The sequence below is a fragment of the Brachionichthys hirsutus genome, chromosome 17, assembly GCF_040956055.1.
Source record: "Brachionichthys hirsutus isolate HB-005 chromosome 17, CSIRO-AGI_Bhir_v1, whole genome shotgun sequence".
NCBI classification, from domain to species: Eukaryota; Metazoa; Chordata; class Actinopteri; order Lophiiformes; family Brachionichthyidae; genus Brachionichthys; species Brachionichthys hirsutus.
Genome location: NC_090913.1, coordinates 12,420,073 through 12,438,667, shown reverse-complemented (window position 1 = coordinate 12,438,667; position 18,595 = coordinate 12,420,073). Strand labels below are relative to the sequence as shown.

Sequence of the window (18,595 nt, the reverse complement as noted above, 5' to 3'; positions counted from 1 at the left end):
AGAGATAGTCACACTTCACTGACACAGAAACAGGTACTTCAGCTGCTGGAAGAGGAGGCGGAGCCTAAGACATTCATCAGACACTTCAGATCAAAGACAGGAGAGGCGGTGAGGAAGAGGAGGAGAGAAGAGGAATAGGAGGCCAGAGGAGAGGAGCACACCTGCAGAGTCAATGGAGGGATGAGGGAAAAGGCAAACCACCTACCGAGTGTGTGTGTGTGTGCGTGTGTGTGTGTGTGTGCGTGCAGAGCTTCAGTGCAGTATTAGCTTAGCATTGATTTTAGCATGAATCCAAACTGGACCTCCTGGTTCCACTGGATCAGCGGTACTGGAGGGAGATGGTGCTGATGGATCCACCCTCCCTAGGAGGCCGGGTGGGGGCTTGGTGAGGTTCTGGAGCTGCCTTGCTTCCTGGTCCGATAGAACCCTGGTGGACCCAGATGGATTCCATCAAGGATCAGGATATCCTGGAGGAAGATGAAGCTCGAACGTTCCAAGCAGACCGCAGGGTCCACTGTTCTTTCGCTGTTCTGCTGGGTCATGGCGCCATCTTGTGGCGGATCCCTGCTTCTGCCCTGGATGTTCGGTCGACCCACCCGCCGCTTATCATTCGTGTTTACACCGGGGACGTGCCGGGTTATTGTGACGTCATTCGTACCGAGACAACACTGGCTGAGAGATATTGATCACACATAAAATATAGATCAATATCAAGCCGTTTCATCGTTTGAACTCTGCACCAATTTTAATAGTTTGGTGTCAGTTTACATGGAAAATAACGATAAAAATAACTGATGTTTCTTTAAATGTGTAATTTTCTTCACATCCTCATGAGTCAGTTTAGACATTAAAACTTTAAAGTGAACAAACAAAGGATCCGGTCTTTCGGATAAAGCTCCATGAGTCATGAACTCTTCATTTCCTGCGCTGTGATTGGCTGTTTCAGGGAGACCTCCGGGTAACGTGGCTTCCTATTGGCTGCCTGACGGGGGGCGTTGAGGAGGTGGAGTGAAGGTGATCCCACGGTTCCTGAGCGCCGTTTCTCTCTGTCCTCCCCCCGTGAAGCATGTCCGTCTTCAGCGATGTCCCGCTGGCCCCCCCGGTGGCGGTCTTCAAGCTGACCGCTGACTTCAGAGAGGACGCCCACCCGCAGAAGGTCAACCTGGGAGTCGGAGGTAAGCGAGGGTCCCTGGAGGCTAATGCTAACGCTAACGCTCAGCCGGGTGTCCGGTAGCGGGTCAGCCGCGTGCACGTCGCCGCGTGCCAGCTCCGTGCACGCGTCTGTGTTAACGCGCTGTTAGCTCGCCGTTGCTCGTTGACGTCAGAGGCACCTTGAACTGACCTTTGGGACAGGCTAGCAGCGAACCTAGCATGACCTACAGCGTCCGTCCGTGTGGACGCTAGCGGACGCTTACGTCATCGCGAACGCTTCTTAGGAAGCTCGTCCCGTCACGGTTTATTATTGATTATACCGTCGTCGCGGTGACTCTCGAAGGAGAGGCCCGTTAGTCGTGACGTCGGAGCCCGTTAGTTCACGCACCGTGCGGTCTGTCTTATCGTCCGTCCATGTATTGATCCCTGTGGACAGGGGAGTAGCAGTACCGATAGCCCTGATTGATCGATCGTGCTGTCCTCTGACTGTCTTTGACCTTGTTTTCTTTTGTTTATCACCCTCGAAGGTTAAAGAAGACATTTTGTTTCACGTTTCGACGTAAACAAACCGAAGTAAACAAGTCGTCTCCTGAAGTCTAAACTCCGCCCCCTTTGAGTTCAAACCAGTCTGACCAGCGATGGAATACTCCCCCCTCAGGCGTCGTCTTCCTGACGCCAGTTTAACCAGACGACGCCCTGTTTGCTGAGACGCTCGACAAACAGGCGAGGACGTCCCCACGTCTTCCGTCTCACGCGATTCAAACGGGCGAGGACGTCCCCACGTATTCCGTGTCACGCGGTTCAAACGGGCGAGGACGTCCCCACGTCTTCCATCTCACGCGGTTCAAACGGGCGAGGACGTCCCCACGTCTTCCGTGTCACGCGGTTCAAACGGGCGAGGACGTCCCCACGTCTTCCGTGTCACGCGGTTCAAACGGGCGAGGACGTCCCCACGTCTTCCGTGTCACGCGGTTTAAACGGGCGAGGACGTCCCCACGTCTTCCGTGTCAAGCGGTTCAAACGGGCGAGGACGTCCCCACGTCTTCCGTGTCACGCGGTTCAAACGGGCGAGGACGTCCCCACGTCTTCCGTGTCGTGCGTTTCGGCTTCTAGTTCCCGTCTGTGTTTGTTTTTAAACGCGTTTTAGACGCTCCAGCCGAGGTTTGAGGCGCCGCCGCCACGCAGGACGCCGCTGCAGGGTGGCGCCCCCTGCTGTCCCGTCGCCGCCGATGAAGCTTTGCGGCTCGTGTCCCTTCCAGCTTACCGTACGGACGACTGCCAGCCCTGGGTGCTGCCGGTGGTGAAGAAGGTGGAGGAGCTGCTTGTGCGGGACGAGAGCCTGAACCACGAGTACCTGCCCATCCTCGGCCTGCCCGAGTTCCGCTCCGCCGCCGCCAAGGTCGCCCTGGGGGACGACTGCCCCGCCTTCGGAGAGGACAGGGTGAGACGCCATTCGAGTCCATTCCTCCCAACCTGCTCTTACCCTCCTGTCTCGTCTCTCAGGTTGGGGGGGTCCAGTCTCTGGGGGGGACAGGAGCATTGAAGTTGGGGGCGGAGTTCCTGCGGCGTTGGTACAACGGCGTCAACAACACGGCGACGCCCATCTACGTTTCGGCGCCCACCTGGGGTCAGTAAACCCTGAACCTTCCCAGCAGAGATCTGGGCTCCTGAACGTTGCTCCTCTTCCTCCTCTTCCTCCCAGAGAACCACAATGGCGTGTTTGCCGACGCCGGCTTCAAGGACATCCGTCCCTACCACTACTGGGACGCTGCTAAACGGGGGCTGGACCTCGCCGGGCTCCTGCAGGACCTGGAGGTACGAGTCACGCACACGTGATCGTGTATTGATCGGTGATCCGTCCTGATGACATCACACGGCGATCAGGTTCGATCAGACTCTTCCCGTCTTTCCAGAAAGCTCCAGAACGTTCCGTCTTCGTCCTCCACGCGTGCGCCCACAACCCCACCGGCACCGACCCGACGCCGGACGAGTGGAAGCAGGTCGCCGAGGTGATGCAGGTGAGTCAGCTAGCTTAGCAGCGGTGTTAGCATGCTGGGTAGGAGTTCTGAGAGTCCTGACGAAGGTTGGCTCCTCCTCCAGAGGAGGAACCTGTTTGTGTTCTTTGACTCCGCCTACCAGGGTTTCGCCTCCGGCAGCCTGGAGAAGGACGCCTGGGCCATCCGCTACTTCGTCTCCCGCGGCTTCGAGATGTTTGTGGCGCAGTCCTTCTCCAAGAACTTCGGCCTCTACAGTGAGTCCAGACCCGTGAGGAGGTTCTGGAAGCGGCTCGTGTTTCCAGAGACGCCACATTTGAGCGCTTAGAAATAAACAATCAAAACTAAAACGGACAAAAAGCTTTCAAGATGTGCTTCAGAAAAACGGGTGGTTGCCATGGAAACACAAATATCAGCCAGGAGGGGGATCTAAGCCCACATCGTCCTCCGTCTGTTTCCAGATGAGAGAGTCGGTAATCTGACTGTGGTTGCCCGGGACAACGAGAACTTGACCCGCATCCAGTCCCAGATGGAGAAGATTGTCAGGACGACCTGGTCCAACCCGCCGTCTCAGGGGGCGCGCATCGTCAGCAGGACCCTCAACAGCCCGGCGCTGTTTGCAGAATGGTACGTTCCAGTCGGGTCGCCGAGCAACCGCTGACAGTCAGCTGACCCCCCCCCCCCCCCCCCCCCCGGTTCCACAGGAAGGGTAACGTGAAGACCATGGCGGACCGGGTCCTGCTGATGAGGGCGCAGCTGCAGACCAAGCTGCAGGCTCTGGGGACCCCGGGGACCTGGGACCACATCACCCAGCAGATCGGCATGTTCAGCTTCACCGGCCTGAACCGTGAGTGGTAACCGTGGAGACGCCGTCCCGGCCGAGGAGCCGAACGCCGTCTGACGGTCATCGTGTCGTGTGTCCGGCAGCCCAACAGGTGGCGTTCATGATCCGGGAGAAGCACGTCTACCTGATGACCAGCGGCCGCATCAACATGTGCGGCCTGACCTCCAAGAACATCGACTACGTGGCCCAGTCCATCCACGAGGCCGTCACCCAGGTCCAGTAGAGGCTCTGAGCCCCCCCCCCTCCGGTTCCACTGTGGCGGCCGAACCAACCGGAGGGGGGGGGCATTTTATCACAGGAAAGCATCCGCGTTTGGGAGGTGCAACGATTTTAGAGACGCTTGAATGATTATAGGCGGGGCCCTGCCCCATAAACGTGAGTCCATAAAGCTCGGTTACCATGGTAACCCCTACTGTGAACAGGCATCCCTTTTAGCTTAGCTTCATCGGTCGGTCCTGCTGTTGTGTGTGGCAGCTGCACTTTATGGAGCGGCTGACGGCCCCCTGCTGGCCCCCGGCCCGCCACTGTTACTGTCCCCCCCCCCCCATGTGACCGTGTTGAAGTCCGGCTTGACGCCGCTCCTCCGTCTGTTCTCACAAGAATAAATATCATCCAATCACGTCTGCTTCCTGCCTCTTGTGTCTTTAAACTGGTATCCGGGTGACCCGGTGACCCCCGCGTTAAACTACAAAGCCAGAGCCGAAACATTCCGGCTTGTTTTAATATTCTGTGTATTTCCAATGCAAAATATCATCAAAGCCAGTTTCACGTTCTCTCCATTGCGATCATTAAAACACAGATGTTTGTTTAACAGCAGCAAGGATCAGATCAATCAGGAGCAGGCGTGACCTCACAGGTCGATGCTGATTGGCTGCAGTCGCTGCTCGACCCCCACATCAGCCAATGAGCTGCGTTAGAAATCGCCCCTCCTCCTTAAACTAGACCCAGTTCATTCTGTTGATCCCAGAATCTGCATGAAGAACGTAAACTCGCACAGCCAGGAAGAAAGGGAATATCAGTTTAGGAATATTATGGGCTAGGGGAGGAGCTGCGCGGCATCGCAGGGCGGGGCATTGAGGTGAGGGTTCTGTCCGCAGGCGGTTCCGGTCCAGAGTTTTCTGTTAAAGCAGAAGGACAACACCCCGCCGGGCGCTGGTCCAACACGCTTCCTGGAAGCTTGAGGATCAAACTGTTGTTGTTGCTGCAGTTGTGGGCGGGGCTTCCTCCCCAACACAGTTCAAGATTCTTTATTATCATGATACGAACATAATAAAATCGTGTGAAGGATAACAATAACATAACCAAAATCAGAAACAAACACTAAATCCTCTTTATTTAAAGGAACAATATATATATATACATATATATATACATATATAAATACACAGAGAGAGTGAGAATCACAGGCAGTAGTGCAAACAGCAGCGCCGGCATAAAGCGTCCCAGATCGCTACGAGGGAACGGCTGCTTTCACAGCTCGGGGGAAGAAGCCGTTCCTGAGCCTCGCTGTGCTGCTTCTTATTGTCCTGAACCGCCTCCCTGATGGGAGCGGGACAAACAGTCTGTGGCCCGGGTGGGTGGGGTCTGTGGCCCTCCTCTGGACTCTGGAGGTGTAAACAGAGTCCAGATCAGGCAGACGGTGACCCACGATCCCCTGAGCTGTCCTCACCACCCGGGATAGGTCCTTCCTGTCCTGCGCCGTGCAGCTGCCGTGCCACACGGTGATGCAGGATGAGAGGACACTCTCCACCGCACACCTGTAGAAGGACGCCAGGACCGGGACGCCCATACCTGCTCGCCTCAGCCTCCTCAGGAAGCAGGGGCGCTGGTGGGCCTTCTTCACTAGGGCGGCCGGGTTGGTCCTCCATGCCAGGTCGCTAGCGATGTGCACGCCCAGGTACCTGATGCTCTGGACCACCTCGACAGCCGCTCATGGATGATTTGTTGGGTACCGGCACAATGAGAGGACTTAATGAGTCAGGGACGGTGGACAGGGACGGTGGACAGCTGCAGGGACAGGTTGAAGATGTCCAGGAGAACCCGGCGGGTCGGTCAGCACACCGTCAGTGTCCGGCCTGACACGCATGTTCGGATCACGTTCGCAGCAGAACACGAGTCGTGAATGTTCACCGCCAGACCTCCGCCCCGCCTGAGGCCGCAGCCCGGCCCGCTAGCTCCAGCGCGGCGGCGGGGATGCTGCCGTCCAGCCAGGCCTCGGTGAAGATCGCCACGCAGCTACCGGTGCGCGTTGAGACGATCCTCGGCCGTGTTTCGTCCATCTTGTTGGCGAGGAAGACGCTGGGTAGCGCCGGCCTGTGTGGGTTAGCACGCAGCCTAGCACGCACGCCGCCCCGCTTACCGCTCGGGAGGGATAAAATCCAAAACAGACGGTATTCCAACCTGGTTTTCCCCCAATTCCCACAGTTCAGCGCTCCATGCTGGATGAGGGTTCACCTGGAGCCTCAGAACAGGCGAAAATATGAACAAAAATACAAAAACACGCACGAGAAGCCGGGAGCCTCGGGCCGCAGCGTGCGTACGCGCCGCCATTCCGGAAACGGAAACAGTGGCATGGTGGGGGGCGTTGCTGGGGGGGGTAAAATGCCCCGGTTTCAAATCCCACTACGGGAATGGGATGGAGAGGGGGTAGCGGGGTAGGCCCAGGGCACGCCTGGGCGGAGTGAAGTGGACCGGTCCAGTTCACTCCGCCCAGGCAAGGCCCCAGGCCTACCCTGCTACCCCCGCTCCACCCCACTCCCACAGCGGGACTCGAACCCAGGGCCTCCGACACGGCGGTTGGTAGCAATACCAACCACCCCCCAGTGCGGGGGAGGAAACTCGAGGCGTTAACAAAGTCATGCTTGTCGGATGGTGAGGCGCTATTTCAGACCACAGCGTGTTCCTTATGTGACGTCATACTGCGTTCTCGGTGGTGCGGCGGGTAGCGCACTTGACTCCCAGCCGGGAGGTCCTGGGTTCGAAACCAAGGGGTGCAGCATGTAGTTTTTTTTTTTACAAGAATTTGAGGTTTGTTGTTTGGTCCTCTGCAGCTTTATTGGATCCGCTGATTGATTTCGGGTGTGAGAGCTATTGATTAGGTAACGGTGTTGCGTGTGTGACTGCGTTCATGTAGCTGCAGGTTTGTGTGTTTCTAGTTCACTGTGTGTAGTATCTCGTAAGAAGTGGAGGTGGTGAAGCCTCATGAAGCACTGAAACGCTCAAGCGGGGTTCATTTCTCCACGACACCCCCTGCTGGACAAGTGTAGAATGACAGGCAGCTGGCTCTGAACCGCATCACGTGATGCATTGAACGTTTGTGTCTGTTGGGAATGACTATACAAAAAGTGTATGATATAAAACCAGGTTGGAATACCGTCTATTTTGGATTTTAAATGATCACATGTGTGTATAATCAATTTCTGAATGTATTCTGTGAGCTTAAATATTTACAAAATGTTAATATAATACGGCAGGTTGTGCAACGTCTGTCTGAAAATGGCCTCATCAGGCAGAGGACAGAGGGCAGAGCTTGTGTAACTAGAACGGGGGACAGGTAATGCTTGTGTAACTTGGACAATGACGTACAGGACAGGGGACATTTTATTCATTTCTATTCATGTAACAACCCCCCCGGCCTTGGAGACGAGTCAGAAGACGCCGGCGGGGGGTTGAATAAAAGCACACAACTGCACACTGAATTAAAGTTGCAAAGACAAAGAGAGTCGAGAATGACATTAACCGGTTTCTCCACGTGCTGGTGGGAGCACAACGGCTGTGGCGGGTCATTACGTCTCACGGTGGGCGTGTCACGGTAATCATAATTATTATAATGTAATAAGGGATCATCGTCGGAGTGCCTCCTGCGTGTTTTTATTCTGAGTAAATGTTCCTGCTGTCTCATCGATTATTGACCAATCTCAAGTCCCAGAGCATTGTGGCCCCGCCCACGTCCAGGACCGAGGGGGGCGGAGCCACAGTGGCAGAAAACCAATATTTGCCAAAGCAGTCAGCGATTAGCTGTCCTCGGTGCAGCGTCTGGACGGAGTCCTCCCCCCCCCCCCCCCCCGGCCGAACAATGCTGTGCGTCCGGGCGTGGAGAGGCCTCGGCCCCCGGTGGTCCGCACGGACACGCACCCGGAGCTACACCGCGGGCACGCGGCTGGACATCAGCGGCATCTATCCGCCCATCGCCACGCCGTTCACCGACACGGAGGACGTGGACCACCGGAAGCTGGAGGAGAACGTCCACAAGTACGCAACGATCCCCTTCAAAGGTCGGGCGCGACTCGTATTCATGCATTAAACACCTAGACGCACATTTAAAAGTTATTCTTGTCTTTCCTGTGAAAATGGAACTTTATTTTGAAAGGGCGCCGGATGCCCGTAACACGGAGTTCCGTGTAATAACACAACAGACGTTTTTACTTATTTAACTAAGGCTTTATTTGCTCTTCCGTGTGTTTAATTCTTCTTTATCTGCCACGTTGTTAATTAAAATATGTTTAATTGTTGTTTTGACCTTTAAGGTCACGTGATGAGACTCACCTTCTCGTGATGAGGCTGAGTTCACTGATGTTTGTTTAATGCTTAATTGTTCAGATCGGACTCCGCCTCTAGGTCATTCAGACTCCGCCTCCAGGCCATTGGACGGCAGCCAGGTTAAAGTTGAACTTGAGTTGACTCCGCTAACGGAGCGGTGACGTCATCAGCCAGCTGCCTGTTTAGTTTAAAGGCTGATGCCTTGCTCGTGGGCGTCTCCCTGACCCGGTTCCGGTTGCTTCCCGCTGCAGGTCTGGTGGTTCAGGGCTCCAACGGAGAGTACCCCTACCTGACGGAGGAGGAGCGGGTGGAGGTGGTGCAGACGGTCAGGAGGTCGCTGCCCGCCGGCAGGCTGCTGATGGCCGGCTCCGGCTGTGAATGTAAGTGTGGGGGGGGGGGGGGTCCTGGTCCCGGTCCTGGTCCTGGTCCTGGTCTCTGCCTGGTCCTCTGATCGCCGCTGCGTGTTCCCAGTACGCATGGAACCCTTTCTCGTTCTCCTCTCCAGCCACCAGGGCCACGGTCCGGCTCTCGGAGAAGATGGCGGCAGCCGGCGCCGACGCCGTCCTGGTGGTGACGCCCTGCTTCTATAAGAGCAAGATGGACAGCCGGGCGCTGACGAAGCACTTCACCACGGTCTCGCTGCCGTCCACCTGGACACGCACCTGAGCCTGGAGGTCGTGTTGCGTTCGAGGACTCACCTCCGCTGTCCCCCTGCAGGTGGCGGGGAGCAGCCCGGTGCCGGTGGTCCTGTACAGCGTGCCGTCCAACACCGGCGTGGACCTGCCGCTGGACGCCGTGGCATACCTGTCCCAGCACCCAAACATCGTGGGCCTGAAGGACAGCGGCGGAGACGTAAGACGCGCTCGTGTTTGTGGGTCGTGAGGACGCGTCCCGTCCCGACCCGACCCGCGTGCTCGGCCCAGCGGCGAGTCGCTCTGGATAATGAGACGGCGTTTCTTCCCCCCGTCGCTCAGATCACACGGATCGGCCTGGCGGTGCACAGAACCAAACGGCAGGACTTCCAGGTTCTGGCGGGCTCGGCCGGGTTCCTCATGGCGGCCTACTGCGTCGGTAAGGCGTGGCCTTCACCGCCACCGATCGGTCTTTCACCAGCGGCGCTTGTTCTGACTCGGTTGTCCAGGTGCGGTGGGCGGGGTCTGTGCGCTGGCTAACGTCCTGGGGCGGGAGGTGTGTGAGCTGGAGCGTCTGTGTCTGGCCGGTCGCTGGGAGGAAGCCAGAGTCCTGCAGCAGCTGCTCATCGAGCCCAACGCCGCCGTGAGTACGACCCGATGAGCTGGACGGAGCGGCGTCCGGCGGGGAGCCCAGAATGAGCTGGAGGCGGGACAAAAAGGTCCTTTTGAACAACTGATTCTGTTGCTAGGTGACCAGGAAGTTGGGCGTACCCGCCCTCAAGCAGGCGATGGGGTGGTTTGGGTACCACGGCGGCGCCTGCCGGTCCCCCCATCAGCCGCTCACAGAGGCGGAGTCTCAGGAGCTGAGGCGGGACTTCTCCTCCAACGGCTGGCTGTGAGGCGTGTGTGTGTGTGTGTGTGTGTGTGACGGTTGTCGACCAGGTCGGGCATCACGCCACCGGTTTATGTGATTTCAAGATAAAAGCATTTACTCAATCTTAAAACTCCTTTGTTTAGTTATTCCTGACGTACTTTAACAAATAATTCCTGAAGTTAACACGGATGTGCTCGTATGAGGAAAGAGCCACGCCCAACATCGTCTTCTTCGCTGGTTTGGGAGAACGCTGCAGCGTGAAGTTTCCTCCCGGCTCCGTTTACTATTAATTCAACCTTTTGTTCACGAACCACGGATCTCTCCTGTGCAGCAGCGAAAGCGTTTCTGCCTCTCCTTGCGTTCCGGCTGCTGCTCAAGGATATCTCTTTTGATCTGATTTGAGTGTCTGATCCGAGGGCAGCAGAATGTAAGTGCATGGTTCTCGTGTTTTCCTACGTTTACGTTTCTTTTCAGTATCTCATTGAACCGTGTGATCCTTAAACCTCTTGAACCTGCAGCATCCTTTCAGCACTCTTAATAATCATCCTGATCAAAAAACAACTGCAGCTTCAGTTCCCCGGAGCGGCCACACGGGGGCGATACGCCCCGCCGTGCCTCCTGCGCTGCATCAAGGTCTTTGATCTCAAATAGATCCGTGGTGGGGGGGGGGTCGATGTCTCTCTCGCCCCCTGCTCCCGGGGCGAGTCAGCAGAAGTTGCCCTCAGCGCTGCAGCATCTGGGGCAAAAGGGGGGACGGCACCCATCACCCATCGTTCCTCCACACCTGGCAGTTTGTCTTCCTCCCCCCTCCACCCACTTGCTCCTCCCTCCCGCTGCGACCAGCGGTGCAATGCCCCGCCCCCCAATCTTAAAACTCTCCCTACTCCCCCCCTGCCCCCCCCCCCCCCCCCCTTCCTATAGCTGCAGCGTGACTCCCTCCCTCCTTCTACACCTATGATGTCATCACGCGTGTGCATTTAAACACGCCTCGGTCATGAGGTGAACCCATCGGTGACCCCGTAGGAAGGCGCTCGGACCATGCGTGTATGGATCCACTTCTGCTGTTGGTTAGCTGCTGGCTACCAGCGGAGGCCCGGCGGGCCAACCAGGCTGCCGGAGCCCAGACGGACTTACAGCCTGATTAACAGCCGGTAAAACTGGGTGATCTAAATTCAGGCTTAATTGAGGAGCTCATTGACCCAATTCTCTCAGCCAGTGGTTCAGACTGTGCTTCATTCCACCTGAGGGAACAAGCCCCGCCCTCCTCCAGAGGCCCCGGGCGGAGTTCTGCAGAGGATAAACGTGCTCATGCGTGCATGTTTGCACTCAAACGCTAAATCCCAAATGAGGACGGAGGAACCCGGAGGAACCAGAAGCCGGGTGTGTTTGCGGGGCCAGCCGGGGCGTCCCTGCTGGGCGGGGCCTCTTATCTGTCTGCTGAATGCACTTCCTCTTTAAATATGACCGAAGCTTTTGGGAGCCGTGAAGCTCCATTGATAAGATGCCAAACAAAGGCTCCTCTTTAAGAACGGTTGGACATGGAGAAGACGAGATCTCCCCCCTGGGGGGGGGGGGGCATGTTTGGGAAATTAATTTCAAGACAGGAATTCATTTTTAGTGACAGAACAAAAGGACGACGTGCACAGCTGCCGTTCAGTGCATGATCCGCACAGCGTATTTAAATACTTCGCCATGGCAACAGGCTCTACGATCAGGGGCAAACAGGCAAAACTGCTGCAGCACTCGACATTGAGATGATACGAATTAAGAGAACTCCGGGCAGTTGCCAAGGAGACGGAACAGGCAGAGGGGTTAGAGTCCAACCTAAACACACCTTAAAGCTATTTTAGTGAGCGTGGGTGGGGGCAGGGACGGAGGATGGAGGAGAGGGCTTCTGACAGCAGAGCTGCACCAATAATCACCAGACCTGCTGAGGTGTGCGGGCGAAGTTCACAATCCCTCCCTGTGTGTGTGTGTGCGTGCACGTTGCAGCGTTTCACGCGTCCCAGCGGCCTCCCAGAAACGAAGCAACACCGTTGGATTTCATGCGTTTTCTTTATTCTTCTGCAGATTCCTTTCCTTTAAAGCCACGCCCTCTTTTCTTCTTCTTCTCCTGATCGTCTGAACATCAACAGAATCATCAGAAACAACAAAAGTGGCGTTATGGCTTGGTCGGGAGCGGCTTTCAGCGTCCGGACGCTCGCTCTGATTGTTTAAAGGCCCCGAGTGAAAAGCACAGCAAGAGGCAGAGGGTTCGGCCCACAGGTCCCGCGCTAGCTAGGCTTTATTACCGCTTTAGACGCCGTTTGTCAATCAGAATCCATTACATCTGCACGTCTATGTGCTGCAATTCCCATGATGCAATGCTGCAGTAGCTTCCTGCCAGGGAACGCCATCTTTTCCCAGACATCATGACGATCTAACGCGGTCTCAACGGTCCAAGCGGCGCTGCAGTACTCATGCCAGGCCAGGAGTTAGCAGTGTAGTTCTGGTTTCCATGACAACAGCAAGGCAGAGTTTTTGAAAAGACTCGAGCAGAGCGGTCAATCCCGAAGTTAAACGGATCTCAGGCTAGCTAACGCGGGACCTGATCCGGTTCTTTTCATCCTTCTTTAGCAGAAAATCAAAATATTTCCTGAACAATTCAATCATTAATAAAGTAATAAAATCTACTTGGCCTTTTTTGCTCGTCTTCGTCAAACAGAGGAAAGAAGAACAGACTTCAGAACGGGTACTAAACAGTATTTAAAGTATTCAAAGCAGAGTCTGAGAAGGTTTTCAGGCACTTGTTGAAGTCCCTCCGTGTCACTCGTGTTTTCCTTTCAGGCTTGTTGAACAGCAGAAGGGCCGCCGAGCGCTCCTCGGCCTCTTCGCCGTTGTAGCGGCGATCATGGCGGGCTAGATTGTAGCTCCGTTCCTCACGTGCCGATGAAGAACAACAGTTTCCACACATTTTAACACTTTACAAACACAAAGTCTTAACCATAAAATTTACTTTCAACTTAAGAATCCAAGACAAAGACAGACGTCCGGGAGCCTCGTCACTTACTTAGCGTCAGCTAGCAGCTAGCGCAGCTTCAGCTAGTCTTCCATGATTGAAGTTTGAGACTTTTGCTCTCAGGTGGACGGAGGTTCTGTTTTAGGGCACCGACCTTCATCACGGAGACTCGTCACAGTGAAACGTGGACGGCGACGCCCACGGCCGACGCCTTTCTGCTAATATCAAGCGGCAACTTTTCAAGTTGAGATTTTAAGGTGCGTTTTAAAGGGACTTGTGAAACCGACAACAATCACTAAAAACAAAGTCACGGTGATAACGTCCAGGACTGACAGGTAACCCCCCCCCCCCCCCCAGCTAAAGGGACCGGCGCCGGCTAACAGTCCACGCTCAAATCCCAGAGCCAATTAAAAGCTGCGAGATGCTTCGATGTCGGCTCCCAAACCGCATCCGAAATTAATCGCATGCCTAGATAATCACATAACCGACAATTCGTTCCACTTCCCATTTTCCCATATTACCCCGCCCACACGGCGACGACACCCCGGTCTCATCACAGACGGGCGGGGCTCCCCGCAGGCACGGCGAGCATCACCAGACAGTGATGTCATAAAGAGAAGCAGCTGCAGGAACCTGCTCAGGTGAGTAAATGCTGACGTCACGGTAACGCACCGATTTCATTCCTGATCGGTTTCACAGGAGCGCTTCGTACAACACCGGGCAAACATCCGATCGATCCAGCCTCCCTTCGACCGGAAAAACGTCTCGAACGGAAAAGAACGTTCTGCTTTCAGGCACAAAATGCACTCAGTATCTGGATCAGCTGCAACCTGCTGGCACTGGGGGGGGGGGGGGGGGTACTGATGCTGATCTGGGATCAGACTGAGTGAAGGAAACCCGCCGACGCTGGATCCTCAGCGTGGAGCACCAATGAGAACCCGCAAACATCTCAAAGAAAACCTAACCACGGGTTAACTCGATTCTGATTCCAATCAGACGAAGTGAAGGAATGAGCTAGTGAGATGATCAATAATCGGCTGTTCAGACCGGGAGGAGGAGGAGCCTGGTCCTGGGGCACTGACGGTGATGTCATCCGCGTCACATGGCCAGCGTGTGGGCCTTGGCGGCGGCGGCCTTCGCTCTCTGCACGGCTCCCTGGCTCTTCTCTCGCCTCATCAGCTGGTTGTTCTCGAACACGCCTTCATGGCCGCCGCCCGGAAACGCCAGCACTCCTGGATCAGACGGACGCATTACGACATCAGAACCAGGAGGAGCTGCGAGCTATCTGATCTGGGGTCAAAGTTTAACCGCAGAAGTTCCGGCGCCGGCTCCCAGACGGAGTTCTAGCGTCTATTCTCAGACAACGAGCCGGTTGTCACGGCAACACGTTGTTCCGCCTGCAGCGGTTGTCAAACACAAACGTGTTGATTGCCTGCAGAGACTCGGAGCGCAGACACGCAATCAACACGTTTCACAGTTAAATAGGATCAAAAAGCATTTGTTTGTTTTTCAAAATAAGAGCATCTTCTTACCGTAGCCGTCCACGCATCCGCTTTTAAACTCCCCTTCAAACCTCATCCTGTCGAAGCGAGTGAAGACGCCGACCCCTTGAAATTTGCCCTGAACAAATTCACCTTCATACCTGAGAAACATTCACATAAAAAGGAAAGACGCTTAAAAGAAAGAACCCTCCAGAATGTTTGAGAGCGTCAGGCGAGGAGGAATTTAGATTTACGTTCTATGGTTGCATGCGCAGAACCAGTGACCTTCAGGGCTTGGAATTTTAGGTATGATAATTGAAAACGGCAAAATGTTTTTATTGATGCTTGAAAAATGTGATAATTTGCTGCTTTATGGTGTTTAATATGCAATGAATGTAAAATATTTGGTTTTTTAACTGAAGCTAAAAGAAAAATAGGTACAAAAGTTGAGCTGCAGAATAATGTCCTATTTAAATAGAACATTCTTTGCAAACTAGATTTAAAGTCATTTCAAACGGAGAAACTCTGAAGTTTCAGTCACAGTTTATCGTCTAAACTAAACGTAAACATCAACAGCAGGTAAAGGTTTGAATCCCCTTTAAACTATTAAAAAGGTCAGACAAACAGGAAGTGAGGCGGACCTGGACCCGTCGGGGAAGACCAGAACCCCGCAGCCGTTGAAGAGGCCGTTGTCAAACTGTCCGGTGTAACACGTCCCGTCGCTGAAGGTCAGCTGACCCAGGCCATGGCGTAGGCCTGCAGCCGGGAACACACACACACACACGCACACGCACACACACACGCACACGCACGCACACACACACACCTGAGCGAGAGGGCTGAGGACAAACTAAATTAGGCAGTCCATCTGTCAGGCTGCTTAAAGTGCTGCTCTAATCTCTGGAGATCTGCACTCCATTTCCCAGCATCCTTCAGGCGTGGCTGAAGATGAGGGTCCCTGACAGGAAGAGATGAGCCGCCGACATTTCAAGTCTGTCTGCGGCCTTCCAGAGAAGAATGGGATTATTGAACGTAATGAAATGGAGCAGCTGAAGTGTGAGTACTTTACGGGGGGGGGACGGCCATTTCCTCGTCTCCTTGGATCCCTCCTTCCTCTCTCTAGGGGTCACGCTCTCCAGCTAATTACGCTTTAGCAGAATTTCTCCGGCTTTTATGGCGATCGATAGTAGAAACGTTGAACGACTCTGTGGAGCCCCGCCCAGCAGGGCGGGGCTTCTGGCTGTGGATGCAACCGTCCTACTTCCTGTAACCCGAGAGCCGCCGGGATCTTCAACCGGCACGCTGCTGAATTATTCACGCCGCGCCGCAGACCTCTGCCCGACGCACACCTGCAGAGACACGCCGCGTGTCGGGCTGTAACCATGGCAACCAAGCAGCTGGAAAATAACATGGATGGGTCCCTCGGCGTCTTTGGAGCGTTAAACTGCGTCTCGTGATTTTCAGGCGCCGGCGTGCGTCATGTGACGTCCTGGATGTAAACGACGACGAGCCTTCAGGAAGCTTACAGAAACAGACGCTTCCTTTGTGCTCTTCTTGTTTCTCTCTTTCTGCTTGTCCCTCGAGGGGTCGCCACGGCAACCCAACCGTCTCCGCTTCACCCTGTCCTTTGCATCGTCCTCCCCAACACGTTGTCTCCAAAACGTCTACCCTTCACTGTCCCTCTTATTGTCTCATGTCTAATCCTGTCCCACCTGGTCACTCCCAAGGAGAACCTCAGCATCTTCATCGCCTCCACTTCTAGCTCCGCCTCCTGTCTTTCCCTCAGATTCACCGTCCCTAAGCCGTCCATCATTCCTCTCTCTTCTTCCACGTTGAGACGATATGACCATGACCTCCAGGAATAGCTCGGGTCGCCTACAGTTCGGCTGCTCAGAGTGTTTGCGCTGGAACCCGCCGGACCAACACAGCAGAACCAGTTCAGAACCAGTTCAGAACCAGTTCAGCAGTTTCCTGCTGCGAGTTCCTCCCCACAGCTTCACGCCCGTTTGGATCCAAGCCTTTGTTCTTTGTTTGCCTTCACCCTAAAGGTCGTCCAACGGGTTTAGCTGCTGCGACCCAGACTCAGCAGGCGAGCTGGCACCAGCAGGTCTGGGTGGGGGGGGGCACCTGCATCCTTAAAGGAACACCTTAAATAAGGATTCAGATATTTACTCTCCTCCTCGCCGACTAAAACTCAGGTTTGGTATGCAAAAATATTCCAGAAGCTTCACAGGGAAACGAAAATAAACACCTGAAGAAGACTGGGAAACATGACAACAGAGCAGGTGAGGGTGGACAGGTGAGACGGGGGGGGGGGCTTGCCTTCCTTCCATTCGCCGTGGTACTCCTCTCCGTTGGAGTAGCTGAAGGAACCTCGAGTCAGGGTCATGGATCCTGTTGGTGCAGAGACACAGAGACCATCATCAGGAAGTGACATCACCAGAGGAGGCGTCGACCTTTCGAGGGTCAGCACAAATAAAAACAAATGGTCGTCTCTCCTCACAATCAGGTGAGGCGATGATGACGTCACATCTTGTTTAAAGTGATTGATTTATGAATGCAGGTTTTGCAGCACCAATAATCAATCCGAGGGGGGGGGGGCTCCTCTGAGTCTCCCAGAAGTCATCAAGATGAATAATTGCTCGAATGCCATCAGATAATTCAGGAGGCGGAGTGTATCCCTCCATCAAATGTTGCCACAGTAACGGCGCGCTGATCCCTTTCATCCCGCCGGCAGGACGCCGCGCGCCTCCCAGAGCCACGCCCACCGCGCCCGGAGACACAACGGGAAGCTTTTACCTGTAATCGCCGCAGCTCCGTCCTGCGTCTCTACATCGCTGAGAACGCGGCGGCGGAAGATTCCTGCTCCTCGGCGGCTCCTCTCCGTCGCTGCTCGGCGTCTCTTCAATGCGACGCGATCTGATTGGCTGCAGTCCCGCCACGTCGCTCCAAGGCGCCACCCTATTGGCTGCGCGCCCTCGCCGACATCTTTGTCGAGGGCAGCGGGTTCAGGCTTCATTAGCCGGAGTGCGCCTCCGTTAAAACGTTCGCCCTTGCCGTTTTACGCGCCGCCCACCGTCCCCGTTAACGATTCGGTGTCATTTCGTGTTTCAATTTGGTGATGAGACCCGCGTTTTGGCACAAGGTGGCGTAAAAAGGCGCAGGTCCAGCGTCCTTTGCGGTAAATTAGGATTAACACATATTATGGCCCTCAGATTAATCCTTTGCGCATGAACCCGGACCCGCTGCTGATTGGCTGGTTTATGTTGAGAATAATATACCAAAGGTTCTGAGGAGTCAGAGAGGGAACAAGTAAACTCTTAATTCATGCAGGAAGGATTAAAAACACAAGAAAACACACATCAAAGGGTTTTATTAACCTCGACTCAGGATGTTTTTACACTTTTATGATTCTGTGATGTTTTGCAGATAAAGATATTGTAAAAGAGAAAAATAAAAGTTGCCCTTTGACCTCTGGGATCGTGTATTTCGTGTTGAGGGTCGACCGGGTACCGTTTATTCTGAGTGTAATCTGAGGAGAGCGGCGGACCGAACGGTAAGGAAAGCAGCGTAATCCGTGAGAGGAGGGTAATCCTTTCATTGGTCGCCGTTTCCCGGTAACGGAGCGTTATTCGAGCCGGTTCTCGGAGGAGGAGCAGCCGCAAATTCAAAGAATGCGGTGCCCGTACGCGCACTTGAAATCCACGGCACGTCCGCGCCCTTTGACACACATACTGTAGCTCCGAGCCACGCAACGTTCGGAGCGCGGGCGTGATGTGCTGTACCCTATGCAACATTAAAACGCACGCACGTCCCATTAATCCACCAATGGCAGCACATCCTCGCGCAGAGATGCTGGGAGGAGGAGGAGGAGGAGGAGGAGGGACAAATATGCCTCATAGAAGGGGGATGCTGCAGCCTCATATCTCACTCCACCCAGCCTTAGAATAAAAAGCACCGGTGACGTGCGCGCAGGGGAGCACCCAGCAGTATGTGCGCGCCCACGGGAGGGGCCGACAGAAAATGGCGAGCCTGTGCAGGAGGCAGCAATGCGCGCTAGAGAGGCGCGCCTTCCGGCAGG

General features: G+C 54.9%; 4 protein-coding genes across 4 annotated transcripts in view; 3 read left to right on the top strand and 1 right to left on the bottom strand.

The window, feature by feature from the left end:
- Positions 1–986: 986 nt before the first annotated feature.
- On the top strand, positions 987–4,609 carry got1 (glutamic-oxaloacetic transaminase 1, soluble). Its single transcript, XM_068750568.1, has 9 exons — positions 987–1,175; positions 2,412–2,593; positions 2,656–2,779; positions 2,855–2,967; positions 3,066–3,170; positions 3,253–3,403; positions 3,608–3,773; positions 3,851–3,993; positions 4,074–4,609. The coding sequence occupies exons 1-9, from the start codon at positions 1,067–1,069 to the stop codon at positions 4,211–4,213; spliced, it is 1,233 nt and encodes a 410-aa protein (XP_068606669.1). The 5' UTR covers positions 987–1,066; the 3' UTR covers positions 4,214–4,609.
- Positions 4,610–8,065: 3,456 nt separating this feature from the next.
- On the top strand, positions 8,066–10,157 carry hoga1 (4-hydroxy-2-oxoglutarate aldolase 1). The gene is made up of 7 exons (XM_068751335.1): positions 8,066–8,264; positions 8,781–8,909; positions 9,035–9,162; positions 9,247–9,381; positions 9,504–9,600; positions 9,671–9,804; positions 9,911–10,157. The coding sequence occupies exons 1-7, from the start codon at positions 8,066–8,068 to the stop codon at positions 10,058–10,060; spliced, it is 972 nt and encodes a 323-aa protein (XP_068607436.1). The 3' UTR covers positions 10,061–10,157.
- A 3,974-nt stretch (positions 10,158–14,131) lies between these two features.
- Positions 14,132–16,903, bottom strand: LOC137907079 (MORN repeat-containing protein 4-like). Its single transcript, XM_068751389.1, has 4 exons — positions 16,837–16,903; positions 15,156–15,270; positions 14,566–14,675; positions 14,132–14,265 (listed from the first exon to the last, which is right to left on the bottom strand). The coding sequence occupies exons 1-4, from the start codon at positions 16,901–16,903 to the stop codon at positions 14,132–14,134; spliced, it is 426 nt and encodes a 141-aa protein (XP_068607490.1).
- Positions 16,904–18,537: 1,634 nt separating this feature from the next.
- The window catches only part of lcor (ligand dependent nuclear receptor corepressor), an 11,294-nt gene continuing 11,236 nt past the window's right edge, over positions 18,538–18,595 (top strand). The window contains exon 1 of the mRNA XM_068751410.1: positions 18,538–18,590. Within this exon, the coding sequence (XP_068607511.1) occupies positions 18,538–18,590 (53 nt within the window). The remainder of the gene's footprint in view (positions 18,591–18,595) is intronic.